The sequence below is a fragment of the Urocitellus parryii genome, chromosome 5, assembly GCF_045843805.1.
Source record: "Urocitellus parryii isolate mUroPar1 chromosome 5, mUroPar1.hap1, whole genome shotgun sequence".
Lineage (NCBI taxonomy): Eukaryota > Metazoa > Chordata > Mammalia > Rodentia > Sciuridae > Urocitellus > Urocitellus parryii.
This window is the reverse complement of record NC_135535.1, coordinates 65304607-65322872: the sequence shown is the minus strand read 5'-3', so window position 1 is coordinate 65322872 and position 18266 is coordinate 65304607. Positions and strand designations below refer to the sequence as shown.

General features: G+C 39.4%; 1 protein-coding gene across 2 annotated transcripts; it reads left to right on the top strand.

Annotated features, from left to right (window-relative positions):
• The first annotated feature begins 5375 nt into the window (after positions 1 to 5375).
• On the top strand, positions 5376 to 16727 carry Tmt1a (thiol methyltransferase 1A). Of its 2 annotated transcripts, none has more exons than XM_077798924.1 (3): positions 5376 to 5536; positions 12816 to 13135; positions 15415 to 16727. In XM_077798924.1, the coding sequence occupies exons 1-3, from the start codon at positions 5380 to 5382 to the stop codon at positions 15649 to 15651; spliced, it is 714 nt and encodes a 237-aa protein (XP_077655050.1). In that variant the 5' UTR covers positions 5376 to 5379; the 3' UTR covers positions 15652 to 16727. The 2 variants fall into 2 exon arrangements, with proteins under 2 accessions (XP_077655050.1, XP_077655049.1); XM_077798923.1 differs by having other exon boundaries at positions 12816 to 13156.
• Positions 16728 to 18266: the final 1539 nt, after the last annotated feature.

The following is an 18266-nucleotide window of genomic DNA, read 5'->3' as shown; positions in this document are numbered from 1 at the left end:
AATCCTTGGGAATTAATCTACTCAAGGCTATACAAGATTTTTCACAAGAAAATTATAGAAAACTGAAGAAATTGAAGAAGACCTCACAAAATGGAAAGATTTATCATATTCTTGGGCAGAATTAATATTGTCCCAATGGTCATATTACTAAAAACAGTATACAGATTCAATACAGTTCCCATCAAAATACCAATTTTTCACAGAACTAGATAAAACAATCCTAAAATTCGTTTGGAAGAATAAGAGACACAGAATAGCCAAAGCAATCCAGAGCAAGAAGAACAAAGCAGAGAGATAGTAACAAAAACTGCAATGACATATAGAACAAAGGAACTGACTAGAAGACGCAGAAACAAACCCACAGATAGTCATATGATCCTTGTGCCAAAAATAAATGTTGGAGAAAAGATAGCCTTTTAAATAAATGGTGCTGGGAAAACTGGACATCCATATGTAGGAGAATTAAACTAGATCCCTATCTCTTATCCTGTACAAAAGTCAAATCAAAGTGGATTAAAAGCTTAGGAATTAGACCAGAAACTTTGCAACTGCTAGCAAAACCATAGGGTCAAGATTCTGTCATATTGGCCCAGGCACTGATTTCCTCAACAAGACCTCTAAAGCTCAAGAAACAAAGCCAAGAATCAATAAGTAGGGTGGTAACAAATTAACTTCTGCACAGCAAAGGCAATGATTAAGACCATGAAGAGAGAGCCTACAAAATGGAAGAATATCTTTGCCAGCTACTCCTCTGACAGGGAATTAATATCCAGAATATATTAAAAAACTCAAAAAGCTTACCACCAGAAGAAAACTAACAAAAAACCCCTCCAAATAGCTCAATTAGTAAATGGGCAAAAGAACTAAACAGACACTTCTCATAAGAAGAAACATAAATGGCTAAGAAATATATGATAAAATATATCATGTAAAATAAAGGCCCATCAACAACTAAAAAAATATTTAAAAAAAAAAAGCTTGACTTGGTGATTTATTGCAATCTCACCATAACATATGCATGCACCCCAACACCCAGGCAAGTTGAACATATCTGTCTCCTCAAACATTTATCATTTCTTTTTTTTAATTATTTTTATTATTTTTTTAATTTTTAATATTTATTTTTTAGTTTTTGGTGGACACAACATCTTTATTTCTATGTGGTGCTGAGGATCGAACTCAGGCCGCACGCATGTCAGGCGAGCGCACTACCACTTGAGCCACATCCCCAGCCCCATTTATCACTTCTTTATGCTGAAAAATCCAAAATCCTTAATTCTAGCTTTTTCAAATATATAGTATACAACTGCTAACCATAGTTACCCCATGGTACAATAAATAGCACTAGAACTTCTTATTTCTATCTAACCCCCTTCCATGCTGCCCCCCAACTCTCTTCAGCCTCTGGTAATTACTATTCTACCCCCAATCTCTATCAACCTTTTTACATTCCATATGAGTAAGATCACATAGTGCTCATCTTTCTGTGTCCAGCTGACCTCACCTGATTTAATTATCTCCATCTGTATTGTTGCAAATGAAAGGACTTCATTCTTTCTATGGTTGAATAGAAACTGTGTGTGTGTGTGTGTTTGTGTGACATTTTCTTTATCTATTCATTAGTTGATGGAACCTTACTTTGTTTATATTCATGGCTATTATGAATAATGCAGCAATAAACACAGGAGTGCATATATCTCATCAAATAGTGATTTCATTTCCTTTGGTTGTATACCTAGGAGTGATAGTTCCTTTTCTTAAAAAAACTTCCATACCATTTCCCATCATGGTAGTAATAATTTAAAATTTACTAATAGCATGCAAGGGTTCCTTTTCTCCAAAATTCTTGTCAGCACTTGTTATCTTTAGTCTTTTTGATAATAGTTATTCTTACAGAAGTGAGGTGATGTCTCATTTACATGAATTTGATTTGCATTCTCTGATAATTATTGATGTTGAACATTTTTTTCATGTATCTGTTGGTTATTTGTATGACTTGTTTAGAGAAATATCTATTCAGAGCTACTGCCTATTTTAAATTGTTTTTTTGTTTCACTTTTGCTATTAAGTTTTTGAAACTTCTTATATATTTCAGATATTAACTCCCCATCAGATATATTGGAATATGGGAAAGCAGATTCAAGCAATCATGAAAATGTGCTCCAAGGTTTTACAAAATGGCAGCTATATTTATTCCTTTAAATGGCAATCCATTGGTACACACAGCAACCAGGATAATGCTTAAATTAATTATACTGAGTGATAAAAATCAACCTCCCCAAAATACATACTATATAATTCAATTTACATAAGATTCTAGAAAAAGCAAATTAATCTCTACTGACATGATTGCCTTGTGATGAGGAAGGGAGGAAGGAAGGATCACAAAGGAACAAGAGGAAGCTTGCAGATGATGGGTAGATATGTTCCTTTACCTTTCTTCTACCATCCTGAAGTGGCACCCACTTTCTCCACAGAAAAGTCTTAACTGGGCTTCTCCAGAAATCTTCACCATGGCTGGTTTTGGGAATGTCAGCAAAAGAGTTTCTGCCAAAGAGTTCAGTGTAGATAAACTTCCTATTTTCATGTTGCCCTATCTTACTTGGCTACTGGCCAGGAAGAAATCAGCACTCCAGGTACTGGACACCCCCTTACTGGTTTTTCACAAACGTATCCAGTATAGTAGTTTGTAGAAATGTGCAAACAAGGCCTCTGGCCTTGAGCTGGGCTTCACAGAGATGTCTACATTTTTTTTAAAATTTTTTTTTTCATTATTTAGAGAATACTTTATTAGTTTCTGTAATCCAACCCACGTAGATAAGACCTTACATATTTAATACAGTGCGTTACCCCTGTACAAATGGAAAAAAAATTAAGTTTAACATTTCTAGACCAATATGGCTGTTAATTTCTGTACAATGCCAACTCAACACGGTAAACTGGGATACTTTTCCAAAGTTGACAGCACAGCTAAAGTTTCCAAAAATTCAAATTATCTATATATGTGTATATATATATATATATATATATATATATATATATATATATATTTATATTTATATAAAAAGACCAATAATAGCAGTATGTTCTGCATCAGCAGCAGCAACAGCGTTTCCAGGTTCTGTAGTCATCTGAACAGAATCATAGACACACCCAGCACACTCCATTTAAAAAATGGGGGAAAGACTACATTTTTAAGATAAGAAAAGTTACTAATTGGGCTCCATGGGAACAGCTGGCAGGGGGAGGAAAGAAAGGGGAAAAGAAGTTCTCCCCTTCTCAGGTGTTGTCCTTGAAAGGTTAAATAACTTGCCCAGAACAGTGAAAGAAAAAACCTGCTTTTATATGAACTACTGAAGACTGTGAACTTCTGAGCCCCTCCCCTTTCATGCTGGGTATAAAGTTCTGAAACTACCTGAACTCGGGATTCAGGGGTTGATTGATTACAGCAAAAGCTGTGCCCTCTGAACCTGGCTGCAGCCAAATAAAACTGTTTCCTGCTATCTTCGGTGCCTTGCTTTGTCTGTCCCTACAACAATCCTACCACCCTATGATGATGGATAGAATTGAGGGCCTCAAGCATGCTGGGCAAGAGCTCTACCTCTGAGTTATCTCCCTAGCCCATGTTTCTTTATCTTTTTTTTTTAATTTCTATTTTTTGTAGTTGTAGTTGGACAAACAACTTTATTTATTTTTATGTGGTTCTGAGGATCAAACCCAGGGCCTTGCATGTGCAAGACGAGTGCTCCACCCCTGAGCCACAACCCCAGCCCCATGTTTCTTTATCTTGATTGAAGTTTCTTGACTGATGGTTTCATAGGCATATAAACGTCTCAAACTGTACACATTAAATAGTGTGTATTTCATCTCCAAATATCTCTTAACATTAAATAGGTACAATATTTGTAAAGTACGTATAAGGTGTAAAAATGAAACAAGAGTCCTTCTTCCATCTCCCAGTTTTAAAAAAATGATACCATTATATACTTTAAAAATTTGTGTTCCCTAACCACCCTAAAGTCTAAGCTTTCTTGTTGAAAATAGTTGTTTGCAACTATTTTTTGAATCCTATAAGCTCCCAAATATGAATATTGTGAGGGCTCCTTTTATCTAAATTAGTAGAATTACACAATAGTCAAGCAGTTTGAAGACTAAGATTTGTCCTTCAAAATTAGCATTTGAGTTAATTAACATCTGAGAGCCTCAGCCCACCACAGTAAAAAGGGGGAATTCTTGTTGACTGTGACCAGGAAAGCCCGGCTTCTCAGGTTCTTTTTAAAATAGGGTTTGGAGGGCTAGGGTTATAGCTCCATTAGTAGAGTGTTTGCCTTGCTGGCACAAGGCCCTGGGTTCAATCCCCAGCATCAGGGAATAAAAAAGGTGTGTGGGGGGTTCAGAGCTGGGCATGGTGTGTATACCAGTATCTCCAGCTACTTGGAAGGCTGAGGCAGGAGGATGTAAGTTTGAGGCCAGGCAGAGGAACATAAACAAAACGATACAAATAAAACCAAAACAACAAACCAACAAAAAAAGGGCTTTAGAGTTGGAAAGGAGGGGGAAGGGGGAATTGTAAGGTCAGGCAGCCTCAACCAAAAGGAGGCAAATTTAAAAGGCTGCTGAACAGAGGCTTTATTGAGATTTCGCTCTGGGTGGAACTCTCAGACCAACAGAGCGGGTAAGAAGAGGGTCTAAGGAGAAGCTTCGCAGGTGCTCCACTGGACTGGAATTTTTATTGGGCTTAGGGCAGGAAAGGAGAGTTTGGGACAGGAAAAGGGGTTTTTAGAGTCCCTAGCCCTACTGAAGTTGGGGAGGGGGCAGGGGGAGCTGGCTAAGATCCAGGATTGGCCAGGAGACCCCGCTGGTTGACAGGCGGCTGGGTCAGGGCCTGATCAGTGTTTCTTTCTGCTCTCCGGTTGCTTGGTTCTTTGTTCCTCAGTCACCTCCATCCACCCGACAGGAATAGCAGTATTCTCCTGTTTGGCTTGCCAGGCTCCACTGACAGACTTGTTCCTTTGTAAAGAACATGGGAGCACCAGCGTGGAGTGAAAGTACCCTGTACAGAGAACACCGGGCAGGAGACTCGCAGAGAAGGGGCAGCAGGATTCCATTGGATTTGGAATAAAGGATCGCAACCAACTTCTGCAGAAAAGCTGGGAACATTCTCATTTCACTTCACGAAAACTCAGCTACGAATCAACTTCTGCCAAAAATTCAGCAAAAACTGGCCTCTTGCCCACGATTTGTACTGAGCTGAATTTTTTTCCAGCACAGTCAGTTCCTCCTCTGCAGCTGACTGGTCTGGACTTTTGCCAGCAGCCTTGGTTTTATAATTTTAAAGGAGTCAGGCCTTCAACTGTTGCTTGCTGTTTCTCTTCTAAGATGGCGTTCACTGTCTTTATCCTCCAGCTGGCTGTCCGCATCCTGTCATTTCCCCTGTACCTGCTGAAATTTCTGGGCTTGTGGAACCAGATTTCCAAAAAATGGTTTCCCTACTACATGATGAAATTTTCTGCAACATACAATGAACAGATGGCAGGCTGCCGCAAACTGCCTGGCCCCGGGCCGGCTGAGTCCCGCTCCTGCTGCCGAGCACTGCCTGCGGCACCCCTGCTGAGCGATCCCCTGCTGAGCTGTCAGTGCACACGGGCTTGCAATCTTGCAACCCGGTTGGGCACAAAAACACAAGCCAGTCAAACTGAGACAAAGTTTTATTTAGAGAGAGGCCGTGTGCGTCCCCTAACAGGTGGGTCCGCCACGTGTGTGTTCTACCTGAGCCGGGGGGGTTTCCCCTTCCCCCGGAACACCCTCCTACCATCCTTTCCCAACCAATGGGAACTCTCCCATTACAAGAGTGACATGAGTAACCTGAGTCTTGAAATGGGCCCAGCTGAACAGCATGAGTCCAATTACCATATGAATGTGAATTGCTGGCTGGCAGTCAATAAAATCCAAAGGTGCCTGTATCAATATTTTTGCTGTGGCTCCTAACATCTGCCCCCTACTGTTTAAATAAACAACAGGCAAATGTGGCTAGGGACCGTGCCTGTTAGGTATGTCCAATTCACATATGGTTCTTACCCGTCATGGGAAAACTGACCTTATTGCGTCAGTCTCCTGGCTTAGGTTGATACCACTGTAACCGAATCATACCCGTCACTGACTACCGGTCCAGTATATAGCCATACCTGTGTAATAGGCCTATGCACCAGTGGGGGGGTGAGGTTCTTGCCTCACCTCTGTTGGCCCCCAAATTTAACCTTGGTGCCAGCGGGGGGGTGAGGTTCTTGCCTCACCTCTGTTGGCCCCCAAAATCAGACCATCACTAGCAGAAGGGAGAAAGACGCAGAATTGCCACGACACCAAGCCAATTGACGGCTCCTTTGGAAACACTGGTGACACATCGGCTAAGATATTTAGCACTACCAGTTCGCTGTATCAACAAATAGAACACAATGTATACAGGTGATACATAGTCCAGACAAGTTGTGTAAGCAGTTCAAAGTGGAGGAGTCTATCAATATGTCCATTTCCTCCCAAGGTAAATTAAGTCCTTGATTGAGCAGTTCAAATTGGAGGAGTCTATCAATATGTCCATTTCCTCCCAAAGTAAATTAAGTCCTTGATTGAGCAGTCTTATTGAGTTATTTTGATTGATGTATCAATTTATACAGTTTATAGTGATAGCTATCATAAAAGTTGTAGTTTGGTCTTAGTCTTCACCGGCACTGGGATGGAGATGGGAATTATGGCCATGTTGCTAAAGAGACATTATCCTGAACAGAATTATGAAATATAATGAAAAGGAAAGGTGAAAGTAAACAAACATATCTGTTAACCACCTTTAAAAACAAAATTTAATAACAGCTGTTTACCTAAAGTAAATTAAACCATATAAGTCACGTGACTAAAAATTTTTTTTTTTTTGAATACTTGTATCTATATATACATGAGCGCTCCTTATAAATGAAATATGGACATACACACATACAGACATACAACACAAAACAGCATACATAACATAGAACATATAAGACAATAGTAAATAAAGGCCTTGTAGCTATAGCTAGGTGAAATCTCCATTGCAATGTTTAAAAACTTTACAGTTAAAAAAAAATAAATAAATAAAACACAGTCAAAAAAAATAAAACTGATCAGAAAAACATTAACCTAGGTTTGTATGAGCTTAAAAAATAAGGTAAAATAAAATAAAATAAAATAGAACTTTATGATGTGGGAAAAATGCAAATAATAAAATAGATATTGAAAAAGGCACCGTGGTAAATCACTGTCGCAGATGCAAGAATAGCCAGGCTGGAACTCTGGATATCAGCTGTTATGGATTTGAGTCAAATCATCTTCTTTTTCTGTAGAAATTGTTTTAGTTAATCTCTCTGGAATCCAAATTGGTTGCTGTTCCTCCTGTGGAAAAACACAGACGGAGCCCCGACTCCAGACTATTACTGGGTCCGGACCTTTCCATTGTCCTGTTAGAATATCTTTCCAAAGTACCTTAGGCTTATGTACATTTTTCGGATACATATGTCTTTCCGCAGCACTAAGTCCTGATGAATCCAAATTTAGAAAGTTTAGAGTAAAAAGGGTTATTTTAAGTTTATCTTTGGGGGATATATACCCCTTACTAATTCCCTCCCTTTGCTTTAATAAGTACATTTTTATAGTTTGATTAGCTCTTTCAACTATGCCTTGTCCCTGTGGGTTGTATGGGATTCCTGTTATATGAGTAATGCCAAATGATGAGCAAAATTGTTTAAAAGACTTGGAGATGTAACCAGGACCGTTATCGGTTTTTAACTGTTTAGGAACACCCACAGTGGCAAAATTTTGTAAGCAATGAGCTATAACATCTTTAGTTTTTTCTCCGGGATGAAGGGAGCCCATCAAAAATCCAGAAGAAGTATCAACTGTAACATGTAAATATTTTAATTTTCCAAATTCTGGCAAGTGTGTGACGTCCATCTGCCAAATATGGTTAGGTATCAGTCCTCTAGGATTGACTCCAAGATTAACTTGTGGCAAAAATGTCACACAATTTTGACATTGTTTTATTATATGTCTGGCTTGTTCTTTAGTTATTTTAAAACGTTTTTGTAAAGTATTAGCATTGACATGGAACCTTTTATGAAAATTTATAGCTTCTTCTATTGTGGAGAAAATATGTATGTCATGTGTAGATTTATCTGCTAGTTCATTACCCAAACTAAGGGCTCCAGGCAATCCTGTATGTGCTCTGATATGTCCTATAAAGAATGGATCCTTTCTATCCCAGATTAGACTTTGTATAGCAGAGAACAAAGAGAAAACAGTAGAGGAAGGAGAAATCCTACCAGCATCTTCAAGAGATACAATAGCATTAACTACATACTGACTATCAGAAAATAAATTAAATGTAGAATCTTTGAACATCATAAAAGCTTGCAATACTGCATTGAGCTCTACCTTTTGAGCTGATTGTTTGGGTACTAAAAATGTAAAAGTTTGATCAGGAGTAACTACTGCTGCTGTACCATTATTTGACCCATCAGTGAATATATTTGGAGCATTTATGATAGGGGTTTTTCTTGTCATTTTTGGAAAAACTACAGGATGCTTAGACCAAAAGGACAACAAAGGATTAGATGGCAAGTGATTATCAAATGCAACACTAGATTTACACATGATTATTGCCCAAGTATTTAACTCATTAGCTAACTCATCAATTTGATCCATAGTATATGGAGTAATAATTTTATTGGGAGAAATCCCAAACACTCCTTTTGCTGCTTTTATTCCTTTGAGTATTAATTGCCCTACAGCCTCAGGATATCTAGTAAGAATAGTATTAGGAGAATAAGATAAATGTATCCATAATAATGGACCTTCTTGCCAAAATACCCCTGTAGGAATATTTTTTGTCGGTAATACAATAAATAATAAAGGCAAACTTATATCAATTCTATCCAAATGCATATTTTCCATATATGTTTCAATGATTTTTAATGCCTTTCTAGCTTCAGGCGTTAACATGCGGGGTGAATTTGGATCTGATGGACCTTTTAAAATATCAAATAAAGGTCCTAATTCTCCTGTTGGTATGCCTAGATAAGGCCTTATCCAATTTATATCTCCCAATAACTTTTGAAAGTCATTAAGTGATTTGAGTTGATCTACTCGTATTTGAATTTTTGGTGGACGGACCATGGTTGAGGATAATAGAACTCCTAAATAATTAATTGGAAGATTTAATTGTACTTTATCTATTGCTATCTCTAGATTATAATTTTTTAATAAGTTTGTAAGCGTGGCATAACATTCTAGCAATGTGTTTTTATCTTTATGTGCCATTAACACATCATCCATATAGTGAAATATCTGTAGTTCAGGGTTTTGAATTCTAAGTGGCTGGATTGCTTTATCAACATAAATTTGGCACAAAGTTGGGCTGTTAGCCATCCCTTGAGGGAGTACTTTCCATTCATATCTCTGATCAGGACCTTCATGATTCAGTGCAGGGATAGTAAATGCAAAATGTGGACTATCCTCGGGGTGAATTGGAATTGAGAAGAAACAATCTTTAATATCTATAGCTAGAACATGCCACGTTTTTGGTAAAGCAGACAGTTGGGGAATCCCTGATTGAGCAGGTCCCATAATAACCATCTCATTATTAATGGCTCTTAAATCTTGTAATAATCTCCATTTACCAGATTTCTTTTTAATAACAAAAATGGGAGTATTATGGGGAGATACGGAAGGTTGTATATGTCCTTCCGCTAATTGCTGTTTGACCAGATCATGGGCTACTTGTATCTTTTCTTTAGTTAGGGGCCACTGAGGAACCCACACTGGTCTTTCTGATTTCCAAGTAATTTTGATTGTCTCAGTGGCCCTTTTTGAAAACCCAATCCATGTTTATCTATCTCTTGATCTACTTGAATTGGTGCTGTTATATCTTGTTCTTGATCTCTTAATCTCTTTTCTTTTCTAAAGCCTTGTTTTGCCCTAGTAGTGGGCGCGTTAGGATTGACGTTATTTGTTAATGTCAATCCTAATTGATCTAGGACGTCTCGCCCCCATAAATTTATGGGGAGATGGTCCAATACATAGGGCTGTATAGTTCCTTCACATCCTTCAGGATCCCTCCAATCTAATACCATTGCACTTCTATGGGGATTAGTTGCCACTCCTAGGCCTCTAAGTGTTTGGGTCGCTTGCTGTAATGGCCAATGCTTAGGCCATTCCTGGCGAGATATGATGCTGAGGTCAGCGCCTGTGTCCAGCAGTCCATTAAAATCATGCCCTTGAATATTTAATTTTAGCATAGGGCGAGAATCTAAATTTAAAGATAGCATAGCCCAATCTACACCTGTGGAGCCTAATCCCTTGGAACCTCTTTCTACATTACAACTGGAAAATTTATCATGTAGGCTTGGTATTATTAATAACTGTGCTATTCTATCTCCTGATGAAATTACTGATATACCTCTTGGAGAACTAGCTATGATTTTTATTTCACCCTCATAATCGGGATCAATTACCCCAGGACTTATCATAAGTCCTTTAAGTGTAGAAGAACTGCGTCCTAATAATAAGCCTACTGTTCCCTGGGGAAGAGGTCCTTTTACTCCTGTGGGAATGATTTGAACTCCCATCTCTGGAGTTAATACTGCTCTGGCAGAGGCACAGATGTCCAACCCTGCGCTCCCTCTAGTCTGTCTGATGAGGGATCTGATGGATAATGCGTCCTGGGCACCACCTTGATGGTACTGCTGGGTTCCTCCATTGCCCCGTATATTTGTGGTTTTGGGCCCCGGGGCATTGGGCCCTCCAATTCGTTTTTTGACAACGGGGCCTGATGCCTTTCTCCACGATATCGTGGGTAGACACTTGGTCTTTGTCCATTTTTTGATAACGGAATACCCTCTATGGTGGTTTGAGAATGGCATTCATTAGCCCAATGTCTCCCTCTATGGCATCGTGGGCAAATACCCGGGATTCTACTCTTTTGATACCTAGCTTTGTTAAACCCTCCTCCTATGGGGCAATTTCTTTTAAAATGCCCTTCTTGATTGCAATTATAGCATGTTTTTGGCTTGGTACTTAAAGCCTGTTTTACTTCAGCTGCCATGACTTGTCCTTGTTCATTAATGTCTCTACATAATTTAATATATGTGTTTAAATCTTCCTGTTTCCACGGTCTAATGACCTCTTTGCAGCAACGATTTGCTTGATCGTAAGCCAGCTGTTTTATAAATGGCATTGCCTGTTCTGTATTTTCAAATGTCTCAGAGGCTGCTTCAATAAGTCTAGCTACAAAGTCAGCGTAGGGCTCATTAACTCCTTGTATTATCTTAGATAGTTGACCTTGAAAATCCCCTTGTCCCTTTAAAGTTTTCCATGCCTTAATTGCATTTATAGCGACTTGAGCGTATACGCCAGGATCATATCTGAGCTGTTGCATCTGTTCTTGAAACTCTTCTTTTCCCAGTAACATTTTCAGGCCTCGTTCAGGGTAACCTGCTTCTGCATTTTGCCTAGCTGTCTCCTTGCAAAATTCCTCATTGGCAATTTTCCATAATAAATACTGTCCTCTATTTAGCACAGAATTACACACGTTAGCCCAATCTGCTGGTGTTAAGTTCCAGCCGGTAATAGATTCGACCATACTGTGAAGGGAGCGGCCGGGCCGTAGGCTGCTACAGCTTCCTTTAATTGTTTTATTATTTTGAAATCTAAGGCACGGTAAACTCGTTCTTTTTCTTCTCCCTGCTCAATTACAGGGCATGCTAGTTTTTGGGGTCCCGCCTCAGGATTCCGTTCATCATCTATGGAGGCAGGTAAAGCTGTTGGTTGAACTATGCCCTCTGGTGGTGGAACGGAGTTAGTAGCAGCCTCCCTATCTGACGACCGTTTTTTCCCTGAGCTTGCCTTGTTCAAATTTTCTTCTATCTGACTAGCTTGAGAGACCTTTTGTTTTGCTTGACCTAATATGTTTTCTGCCATGGCTTGGACCTCTAACAATTTACTTAACAGTTTTTCGGTTTGTTTTTTACTAGATTCTAATCTACTATAAAGGTAACGTAACCCAATAAGATAGGATAGAAGAAAGCCAAAACAAAATGAAACAGAAACGGAGAGGAGGAAAATGATTATGTCAATTTTCTCTCTCTCAGGGCCGAATAACTTCAAACCTTGAGTCAGCCATTTATCCCAACTCGTCTGGAAAAATTGTAAGGCTAGAGAGCCTGAAATAAGAGCAGAATAAATCAAAACAGAAATACCCATTCTGTCGCCTTTCCTTAGGGGCGAGCGATATTACTCACCTTTAAGTTTTGGGCGTTCCCAGTACAGGGCCACCAAAATGCCGCAAACTGCCCGGCCCCGGGCCGGCTGAGTCCTGCTCCTGCTGCCGAGCACTGCCTGCGGCACCCCTGCTGAGCGATCCCCTGCTGAGCTGTCAGTGCACACGGGCTTGCAATCTTGCAACCCGGTTGGGCACAAAAACACAAGCCAGTCAAACTGAGACAAAGTTTTATTTAGAGAGAGGCCGTGTTCGTCCCCTAACAGGTGGGTCCGCCACGTGTGTGTTCTACCTGAGCCGGGGGGGTTTCCCCTTCCCCCGGAACACCCTCCTACCATCCTTTCCCAACCAATGGGAACTCTCCCATTACAAGAGTGACATGAGTAACCTGAGTCTTGAAATGGGCCCAGCTGAACAGCATGAGTCCAATTACCATATGAATGTGAATTGCTGGCTGGCAGTCAATAAAATCCAAAGGTGCCTGTATCAATATTTTTGCTGTGGCTCCTAACAGCAGGCAAGAAGCAGGAGCTCTTCAGCAATCTGCAGGACTTCGCGGGCCCCTCCGGGAAGCTCTCCCTGCTAGAGGTGGGCTCTGGCACTGGGACCAACTTAAAGTTCTATCCCCCTGGATGCAGAGTGACCTGTGTTGATCCCAACCCCAACTTTGAGAAGTTCTTATTTAAGAGCATTGCAGAGAACAGACACCTGCAGTTTGAGCGCTTCTTGGTGGCTGCTGGGGAGAACATGCACCAGGTGGCTGACAGTTCTGTGGATGTGGTGGTCTGCACCACTGTGCTGTGCTCCGTGGAGAACCAGGAGCAGATGCTCCGTGAGGTGTGCAGAGTGCTGAGGGCGGTGAGTGATGGAGAGGAGAGAAGCAGGAGTTGGTAGTATCCTAATCCCCAAGGACAGCCCTATTAACTTCAGGTGGATTCTAATGTAATGAGTAAACTACTAGAGAAGACATGTTTGAATTCTTTAAATCCTAGATTAGAGAGACTAGAAAGGAAAAAAATTGATAAATCTGAATGTACGGAAATAAAGGTCTTATATACAAATTTCAAATACAAAGAGGAACTTGGAAAAGGTATTTGCCAAGATGAAAGACAGAGGATTAACATTCCTCATGTTAAAAGTCATTACAAACCAATAATATCAGTAAGCTTTTTTTTTGAATTGTAGAAAAGAGATAAAATGAGCAATGAGCAGGAGCAGAAATGTAAGTTAAAATAGCCAATGATAAAAACACTCAAACTTTCAGTTAAAGAACTTACTAAATAAGAAATCATTTTGATCTATTATATCATCAGTAACTTTTGTAGTCAATGTGGCGTTGGTTTTAGTTTGGGGACTACCTCACACATGCTGCAGGAAGAGCCTCTGAAGGATTATTGAATTATAACAAAACTTAGAGGTACACTCTGTCATCCAATAGGAATTTACCCTACGCTGTGAACTTGAAAAAACTTATCCATATTCCATGATATTCATTACAGTAGTATTCACAATAGCACAAACTGTAAAAATCTAAGTGTTCATCAAAGGGTGGCTGTTTAAATAAATTGCCACATAATAAAAAGGAACACCGAGCAGCTATTTTAAAACACAAGAAGAGTGGTCTATGCTAATATAAAAAGAAATAATGCTAAATGAGAAAAAGCAATCAAAGCATAGAATGTATAGCAAAAGGCTCACCGTGTCATGGCGGAAACTAAGAACAACAGACAAGAAATATTAGTAGTAGTTACTTCCTGGGAATGGGATTGGATGCAGGGAAAGAAAAACTTCCTCCTTCCCTTTCTTCTTTCTAAGATGGGGTCTGGTGTGTCCACGATGGATTTGAACTCTTGACCCTCTAGCTTTAGCCCTCCCCAAGTACCTAGGGCCGAAGGTATGCACCACTGCCCCAGGCAATTTTTTCACTTTATACCTTTTATTAATATTATAAATTCTTTAAACTTGTATGTGATTTTCCCATGATAACGTTAGTATCTTTTAATTAATTTAATTAGGTATCTATAACAGCAGAATGCATTTTGATTCATTGTACACACTTGCAGGACAACTTCTCGTTTCTTTGATTGTACACGATGTAGCGTTGCACTATATGTGCAGTCACACATGTACCTAGGGTAATGATGTCCATCCCATTCCACCATCTTTCCTGCCCCATTCCCCCTCCCTCCCCTTCCCTCCCCTTGATCCTATCAAAAGTTCCTCAGTTTTTCCCATGCCCCACCCCCCAAAATGGATCAGCATCCACTCATCAGAAAGAACATTTGGCCTTTGGTTTTTTGGGAATGGCTTATTTTGCTTAGCATGATATTCTCCAACTCCACTTATTTACCTGCAAATGCCATAATTTTTTCTCTTTTAATGCTGATTAATATTCCATTATATATATTCACCACAGTAGCTGGGATTACATGCTTGTGCCACTTAACCCAGCAACTATTCTGTATTTTCTAAGCTCTCTACAATAAACATGTTGCTGAGGCAATACTGCCAGCTTCTAAAGCCAGACTGCCTGGGCTTAAAGTCTGGTTCTCAAAATTATAAGCTGTGTTACTCTGGGCAAGTTACTTTTTTAAAAATTTTTTTTGTGACTCGGTTTTCTCATAGACAAAAAGAGGGATGATACTACTACTTACCAAAACGCATTGTTGAGAAGATTAAGTGAATTAACATGTGGCAAGCATGAAGGGCAGCACTTGGCATGCAGTACATGTTTTAAGTTTTAGCCAACATGCATTGCTTCTACACCAGAAAATACGTCACATGCTTCAGATTGGTAGCTCTATGCAAATTTTTTTAAAAATATTTTTTAGTTGTTGATGGACTTTATTGTCTTTATTTTTATGTGGTGCTGAGAATCGAACCCAGTGCCTCATACGTGCTAGGCGAGCACACTACCACTGAGCCACAACTCTAGCCCCTCTATGCAAAATTTTGACAGAAGATGAAACTACTGTTCAAAATACAGTCTTACTTAATTCATCTATGTCTACTCATGAAGATGCCAACGAGGCCATTGAAATCTGAAACTGTAATCATGTTAAAAATCTGCTTTCCCAAAACCAAAATTTTTGAAATGATTTTTTTTCCTTTCTCAGGGAGGGGCTTTCTTTTTCATAGAACATGTGGCAGATGAGCATTCAACCTGGAATTACTTCTGGCAACAGGTCATAGAGCCTGCTTGGTACCTTGTGTTTGACGGATGCAACCTGACTAGAGAGAGCTGGAAGGCCCTGGAGCGTGCCAGCTTCTCTAAGCTGAAGCTACAGCACATACAGCCTCCGCTGTCCTGCAAAGTGTTGCGCCCTCATGTCTATGGGTATGCTGTGAAATAGCACGGGGTGGCAGTAGCTGAATGACTTGAACAATTTAAGACTTCAGTTTTTCATTTAAAATACTAATTGGGAAAAGGGACACTTAATGTTATGTAAAGTCGAATTCATCCTTAAGAGTTTTTATTATATCTTATTTAGCCCAAAGAATTATTTAGCCCAAAGAATTAAACCCACCCAAACAAAAAACAACTTGGAACTCTCCCTTCAAAGGAAATGGGGGGGCTTTCATAATTGAAGAATACCATTATGTCCAAAATTTACCTTCTTGAGGGATCGGAAATTTTTTCAGTTGTCTTCTTTAAATTGTTACCCACATATTTTCATTTCACTCCTTTTGGAGAGCTTGGTGCTAAGAAGCAGTTAATCACTTCAAAACACGACTTCCAACAGGGAACAGTGAAAAGACATTAGCAATTCACAAACTGAACAAAGAAATATGAGCTAACTGAAAAATCCAAGTACATGGCACAGACATTCTGTAAAAGAAAGATGAACCTGTTTGTTCATCTCAATATCACTGGTTTGCCTTCTGGGGTTAAAGTACTAGGCTGTCACATGTAGTTCTGTGCAGCTTTCTGTCTTCTATCCCAGTGTCCCACCAAAGTTTGTTTTCCTGTATTCCAGTCCTCATTTCTTAAGATAAAGATTACACTTCACACATTAGTATAAACATAAAACTAGATGAGGCAGTTTGGGTTCTGGGGCTCATTGTCTTTATAATCCAGCACATACTTTGCTGAATAGATGATTACAGGCAAGGTAAGAAACTGCAAATAGGAAAACTTGCAGAATTAGTAGACTCCATAAGAACCCCTAAAAATCAAGCAACCCATGAGTCTGTAAATAAGTAGGCAAATATTTCTTTGATTATTCTGATCAAAATCTACTCCATCCAAGATGATTTCTTTGTTCTCTGCACCTCTAGGAGCCATGAAAATGATCACAAGTGCTTTGAAAACAAGTGTTAGGCTGGTTAGTCAGAGGACTTCATAGGATGTTCAGCAACAGTTTGTATGTATTTTAACAAATGTGTGTTTTCTGAAATGATTTTGCAAAAGTACTATTTTAAATACCAAATCAACCAATAAATTCACATTCATTTTAAACATAGTAATAAAAGAGAGTTGATCTCTTTGTCAACTTGGTTTCATTTTTCTTCATGTCTCTAAGAGGTCTTCATTGTGGTAAACTAAGTACTTGAACTTCTGGAGTTTTCTTTCTATGGCTGGGTAAGTAGAAACACGGCTAGTGGATCTGAGGAATAGCAATCTTGCAAGGATCAGAGTGGGCTTTGAAAGGGTCATGTCCAGAGAAAGACCCCATTAGTGAAATGCACTGTTCTGCCTCTTGAACAGGAAAAGGATTCCTGGTGCAAGTGAGGTGGGATGTTCTCCTAAAGCTCTGCAACCTGAATCTCCTTCCTCTGCAGTCTCCCAAAAGTAGGAATCTCCTTTATCTACCCACCTCACTATTGGTTAGGTTGGTCTAGTGACTGAGAGATATGAAAAGACCCAGGTATACTTAGTGATATGTTGTCACAGATAATACCCAAGTACTAGTCATTTTCTTATTAAATCCCTCTTTTCTAAGTAGCATGGCAAATAACATCCTCACTTTTGATTAAAAAAATTAAGGGGTAGAGAAATAAATGACATTTCTTACATTATTCCACATATCACTTAGCAAGTTTAGAAGCCCTGATTCCCAAAACCACAACATTTGCTGTGACAATCATTGCAGCAACTTTATTTTCTTTTGGCTCCCTTCTACAAACCAGACAATACATATTTAAAATCTCTTTAAAGGCCTCCGGAAGTGATTTAATACTGTGTTAGAAAGAAAAGAAAAGAAAAGGAAAAAAAGAAAGAAAGAAAGAAAGAAAAGAAAAGAAAAAGTCAAAGAAAATTTCTAATGTTGGGGCTGTAGTTGTGGCTCAGTGGTAGAGCACTTCCCTAGCATGTGTGAGGCACTGGGTTCAATTCTTGGTACCACATAAAAGTAAATAAATAAAAATAAAGGTTCCTCCACAACTAAAACATATATATTTTAAAAAAGCAAAAACAAAAAACCTCCAATGTCTTTCAAGTCCTGTTTTGGTTAGGATCCCATTGATTCAAATTATGTAACTCATGACCCAAACAGGCTTAAGATCAAAAAGGACTTTAGTGCCTCAAATTAGTGAAAAGCACAGGGGCAGCAAGCCTCAGGCACAGGTAGCTTAGGACTCAGGTAATGCTATCAGGAGCCAAACGGACTTTAGGGTCATGTTTGCATTCTTTCTCTGTTTGTCCTATCGAAATAGAACGGCCTATTCTCCCCCTCAAAAGGGTATTTTTCTGTGTATCTACTTTTTACAGACCTATTTTAGGCAGTTTCCCCCCCCCCCCCACTATGACAAAACACCTGATAAGAACAATGTTATAGGAGGAATAGTTCATTTGATCTCAGGGTTTCAGAGGTCTCAGTCCACAGACAGACAACTCTACGCCCGAGGTGAGGCAGAACATCATAGTAAAAGTGTGTGGCTGAGGAAAGCAGCTCAGGACAGGACAGTCAGGAAGCAAAGTGAGTTCTCTCTCATCGGGGACAAAATATATACCCCAACAGCACACCCA